The sequence below is a fragment of the Mustela nigripes genome, chromosome 5 (genome assembly GCF_022355385.1).
Source record: "Mustela nigripes isolate SB6536 chromosome 5, MUSNIG.SB6536, whole genome shotgun sequence".
Lineage (NCBI taxonomy): Eukaryota > Metazoa > Chordata > Mammalia > Carnivora > Mustelidae > Mustela > Mustela nigripes.
Window position 1 is genome coordinate 4,097,597 of NC_081561.1, and position 6,000 is coordinate 4,103,596.

The window sequence follows — 6,000 nt, forward strand, 5'->3', positions numbered from 1 at the left end:
AGCCTGAGATTGAGTTAAGAGGAGGGATGGTAGATAATAGGAATAGGAATGATGAGGTTTGGGGACTATATTGACATTTGGCTTCTGATTAGATTGGGAAAAGGGCAAGTACAGTTGATGTGGCCATATTCTATTTGATTGGATTAAAGTGTGCTGGTTGGGTTATCTAATTGAAAAAAAAAAAAAAAAAAAAAAAAGGAGGTGGCCGAGCAATCTGATTTCTGTTATATCTAATAAAGGTCATCATACAGGGAGCCTGGAGAGAAGAAGGTATTGGTAACTTTGTGTATCTGTGGATGGTAGTGGCATTGGAAGTTGCTGGAGGTTTTCTGTAGGATGAACTTGAAGCTGATTTTGAAGCCTGGCACCAGGAGAGCAGGGTTCTAAGAAGAGTATGTCCAAAAGAAACAGTTTATGAAAAGGCATCGTGTAGTCAGGAGCACTGAACTATTCTGGGTGGCTACTGCACGGTGTGGAGTATTGGGAAATGGGTGGATGGGTCTGGTGATTAGGACCTAGTAGGAAAAATTTAACATTCCAGTTTTATCTTAAAAGAGTTAGAGGAGATTTTGAAGAAAGGGAGTGACATTATCAGGTTTATTTTTATTTCTTATCAGGATCACTGGATAGTGTATAAAAGATAGACAAGAATGAGAATATACTGATAATGGGGCTTTACACTGACTTTATACTTCTACCAATGAGGAAATTTTAGGTGGGGGGTGGGGTTAAGCACAATTCCTGCATTAAGACCAGATGTAGGAAAGGAAAGAAAAGGAAAATACACGGAAGATTTTTTTTTTTTTTTAAATTTTATGTGTGAAGCACAGTAGTCAAGGAAAACACCTCGATTTCTTTTTTAGCCAGTTGGTGAGTGGCAACACCACAATATTTTCTTCTTGGCCTGTAGGTGCCATATTTGATTATCAGAACATAAAAGGTTTCTTCTTGAGGTTGTGCCCACAAGCATCATTGCTTTTAGGAGGGGCTAGCTGAAAACTGGCATATAGTTCACAGCCTGTTTTTCTAAATGTGGTCCCATGAAGCACTGGTTTTGAGAAATGTCAACAGATATTTTGTAGGGGAAGAAATGTTGAATAATCCAAAACTTTTGGGAAACATGAAATGCTATACCCCTCTTGGAGGGTGTCAGTGGAAACATGTCAGACACTCACAGTAAAGAGTTTTTTCAACTTTCTTTAACTCAGAATTTCCATAGTTACTTGAGTTTAGAGAGTGTTTTTTCAAGGAACACATATTTAGGGAGATCTAACTAGACTGCAGTTTTTATGCTATGAAATTTGGGAGGGGGCGGATACAATTATTCAAGAATCACTGTGTTTGAATCAGAAGAGAGAACTGTATCCAGTGGTGTGCTAATACATGTCTACCTATCAGCCTGGGGGATGTGGGGGAGGTAAGACAGACTAGAGGTGTTAGAAATACGGGAAGAAGCATGAAATAGTTATCTTGGGGAGCAAGACAGCAGACTCACCGTGGCAGCATGATAGAATTACCAGACAGTTTTGAGTACCCTTTGGAGGTTTGAGGTCATGAACCTAAAGTGAGACTAGCCAACACAGCAGTGCTATTTTCTCCAGCTGCCAGGGTTTAGGAGTTGGGGGCTAGGTTTAATCAGGATGAGAGCTTTTCCAGGCAAGAATAACATGAAGGAAAGGAGCATGAGAGATTGAGAATCTGGGACTCTCTGGTGGGTTATGAAGGAGTAAGCACGGATGTGTGTGTGTGTGTGATGATAACGGAGAGGTTCTGGGTCTTTGGATTGGAGGTTTCAAGCCATCAGAGAACAGATGGAGTTGGGGTAGTGGAGTAAGTCATTTGAAAATAAAGAAGGTGATAGAATTCCCATTTGGGAGATGGGGCACTTGCTGGCAGTGATAAGAAAAGGTCTTCAGAAGTGAGGAGGTCTAGGTGTCAAGTACGTTCTGCTGATGACACCCAGGATTCAGATGGGCGGAGGATGGAGGGGAAGGCAGTTGAGCCAGGTGCTAGTCCGCAAGGGTTCAGAAGGAAAGGGAATTCCAGAGATGACAGCAGCAGCTGGATAGTATCACTGGGTTGCATGAGCTTCAAGGGAAGAAAGAAATAGAAACAAGAGAAAGAAAGAAAGGAAGGAAGGAAGGAAAAGAAAAGAAATGTTTTCGAAAGAGCAAAGACACTCGTCGCACTTTTAGACTTTGAGATGATGTGGATGCCAGAAGAAAACAACCTGCACTTTAAGGAGCTTCAGGGTGAAATGGTCATCTCAGGGAACAGCAGGCTTCTAGCGTGAGACAAAGAGGTAAAAGGGAAGGTTCCCAGAGGTGGCTGAGGATTTAGAAGAGTTTTCTGACGAGGTGCTGCCTTCTAGAGGACAGGGTGGAAGAGTTTAAGAAGGTGGGGATGGTTAGAGGAGACCTTGTCTGGAGTTTATGGGCATGAGGGTCCAGCAGATAATGGAGCTGTGGTTTCCTAGACATCCTGTTTCCATGGAAAATGGGGTTGTACCTGCGCTGCTTCTGAATGTTTTCGCATGGGGCATAAGGCAGATTCAACAAATACCTCAAAAATTATTCTTAAGGGACAGCAAGCAACTAATATGGTCCTGCCTTACTCCTAACATATTAATGGGAACTTAGCTAACATTACCAACCTCTAGAAGAGTACTAGGAGAGTACTTGCTCCCTTGCATCCTCAAGAAGAAATCTATATCTGACTGAGGGGGGAGGTGCCTACACCCCCTGGGCCAGCATAGATGTTAGGCTCCGTTATCAAAGGAAAGAGATTGAGACAAAGTGAAAGTTATTTAAAGCTTTATTTTATGCCAAGTATTAGAAGTCAGACTGATTAGCCAGGGGAACGAGACTGAAAGTTAAAATTATGCAAAGCTTTATTCTATGCCAAGCATTAGAAGTCAGACTGACCAGCCAGGGCCGCCTCCAAAGAGAGGGACCCCTCTCAGCCTCACAGACTTTTTTTTTTTTTTTAAGATTTTTATTTATTTATTTGATAGAGAGAGATCACAAGTAGGCAGAGAGGCAGGCAGAGAGAGAGGGGGGAAGCAGGCTCCCTGCTGAGCAGAGAGCCCGATGTGGGGCTCGATCCCAGGACCCTGAGATCATGACCTGAGCTGAAGGCAGAGGCTTAAACCACTGATCCACCCAGGCGCCCCCTCACAAAAGCCTGGCCACACATAGGTGGCCAATGAGATTGTAACATTGCATATTCATGTTGGGTCACACGCAGGTGGCCAATTGAATTACAATTTACCCGATAGTAGCTGTTTGAACTAACCTATTACTCTGGTCAGAATTGGAGCTCAAGTTTGGTGCCCAAAAGACAGGGTTTACATTCTTTGGTGGTTAGGGAGACAGTATGTGTGCCTTTTACTGATAGGATGTCTCCACCTGGCCTGACTCGTCCTTGGGTTCTGGGCTCTGTTATTAGGAACTGGCCAACCATATTTTACTAGTTTTCCAGACTTGTTTCTTAAGTAAGTTCCCAGGGGGCGGGGTGGCGAGGGCAGGGTCAGTTTAAGTTTTACTGCACAAACAACAAAATGGCTTTTTAACCAAGATGGAACCGCTCTGGCTAAATAGGCCCTGACAATAGACACTTTCCTTCCCAGCACTGCTCTCCACTGGTTGCCACACCAGAATCCAAGCCACTGCAGGCCAGCTTTCTTGGTGCCCAGACTCTTGCATTCCCATGTCTGATGGGGTTTCTGGACAAATGAAGAGACTGGAAGACTGGGAAGAGTTTGCTCTGTAAACCCACCTTCTCCAGGAGCAGCTCTCAAAGCCCAGGGTTGCACTGTCCAGATAGGGCTACTGGGATTTAAACTAATTAAAATTAGAAGGCAGTGCCTCCATAGCACCAGCCCCATTTCAAGGGCTTGATAGCCTCATACGGATACACTCATCGGTCAGCACAGCTGCAATAACATTTCCACCCTCTCCGGAAGTTCTATTAGAGTGCGCCCCCGTGAAGTATTCATTAAGCTGTTCTTTTGGTCCCTTTCTAACTCAGGTGTTTTTCCTTGGTGCAGCACCTGTGAGCTAGCCCCGAACCCCGTGGGCGTTGGGAAGGACTAGGAAGCCGGCGTGTCTGCGCCCGTGTCAAGCTGCGAGCATGGCTCAGTACAAGGGCACGATGCGCGAGGCCGGCCGGGCCATGCACCTGATCAAGAAGCGGGAAAAGCAGAAGGAGCAGATGGAGGTGCTGAAGCAGCGGATCGCCGAGGAGACCATCATCAAGTCGAAGGTGGACAAGAAATTCTCGGCTCATTACGACGCCGTGGAGGCCGAGCTCAAGTCGAGCACGGTGGGCCTGGTGACCCTGAACGACATGAAGGCCAAGCAGGAGGCCCTGCTGAAGGAGCGGGAGATGCAGCTGGCCAAGAGGGAGCAGCTGGAGGCGCGGCGGCTGCAGCTGGAGGCGCTGCGGGAGAAGGAGCGCAAGCAGGAGCAGAAGCGCAAGGTCTGCAGCCTGTCCTTCACGCCGGACGAGGGCGACGAGGGCGACGAGGACGCGACGGCTGGGGAGCAGCCCGGGTCCGCGGCGGGGAGCAAGCGGCGGAAGAACCTGGGGAAGAATCCCGACGTGGACACGAGCTTCCTGCCGGACCGCGACCGCGAGGAGGAGGAGAACCGGCTGCGCGAGCAGCTGCGGCAGGAGTGGGAGGCGCGGCGCGAGAAGGTGAAGCGCGAGGAGATGGAGGTCACGTTCAGCTACTGGGACGGCTCGGGCCACCGGCGCACGGTGCGGATCCACAAGGGCGGCACGGTGCAGCAGTTCCTGAAGAAGGCGCTGCAGGGGCTGCGCAAGGACTTCCGCGAGCTGCGCTCGGCCGGCGTGGAACAGCTCATGTACATCAAGGAGGACCTGATCCTGCCCCACTACCACACCTTCTACGACTTCATCGTCACCAAGGCCCGGGGCAAGAGCGGGCCGCTCTTCAGCTTCGACGTGCACGACGACGTGCGGCTGCTGAGCGACGCCACCATGGAGAAGGACGAGTCGCACGCGGGCAAGGTGGTGCTGCGCAGCTGGTACGAGAAGAACAAGCACATCTTCCCTGCCAGCCGCTGGGAGCCCTACGACCCCGAGAAGAAGTGGGACAAGTACACGATCCGATGACCCCCTTTCCGCTCGCCGCTAGGCTCCCTGTCCTACCCCTCCCTGGTCCTGCAGAGCCCTGCACACGTGGCCTTCGCAGCCTCTGATGGCCTCCTGTCCACGCCCAGGCAGCAGCACCCAGCATAGGAAACAGATCTCTGTACCCTGTCACTTCCAACTTAATTTGGTGACCTTAATTTCTTGCCCCAATTTGAATAAAGAGCCGAGGGTTCTCACTTTATCCAAGTGTGGTCCTTCTATTGCTGATGTTTTTGGGGGGCTGCTTGGTTATTTGAGGGAGTGGGTTGGTATTAATGTTACTGTGTGGACCCACTATATGGCTCTTTTGAGCTTTATTGAAACCATCACTGGGCTCTGCGGGACAGAATGAGAGTATGGGGTGCATTTTTTACCTGAGTCAAAAAGGGTTAAAACAAATAGTCATGAGCATGGACTTTGGAGCCAAACTGCCTGAGTTTGATTCCCAAGTCAGCTTCTTCACTTGCTGTGTAATTTGGGACAGACTAACTGAACCTCTGTGCCTCAGTTTCCTGGGATAAGAATAGCACTTACCTCATAAGATCCATGTGGAGATTAAATGAGTTAATATTTGCAAAGCACTTAGAACTCAATAAACGTCTGCTGTTACTCTTCTTATGGTCTTTATTTAAAGAACTGCTGTGACCCATTTCAGAACGATGTGAGGGCAAAGGTTGACCTCCCCCATAACTTTTCCCAAGATCAGGGGAGTTGAGGGGGGGGGGTGGCTCACAAACTGGGGGAGCAGCCCCCTCTGGAGCCGTCCTTAGCTGCGTTGTTTAGCCCCAGGGGTTAGGAGTTGGTTAGTATAGCCTAGAGATGAGGATTAGGGCCATGTCTTGT

General features: G+C 48.5%; 1 protein-coding gene across 1 annotated transcript; it reads left to right on the top strand.

Annotated features, from left to right (window-relative positions):
• Positions 1-4,131: 4,131 nt before the first annotated feature.
• On the top strand, positions 4,132-5,186 carry FAM50B (family with sequence similarity 50 member B). The gene has a single exon (XM_059401609.1). It carries the CDS (start codon positions 4,132-4,134, stop codon positions 5,137-5,139), a length of 1,008 nt encoding a protein of 335 aa, XP_059257592.1. The 3' UTR covers positions 5,140-5,186.
• Positions 5,187-6,000: the final 814 nt, after the last annotated feature.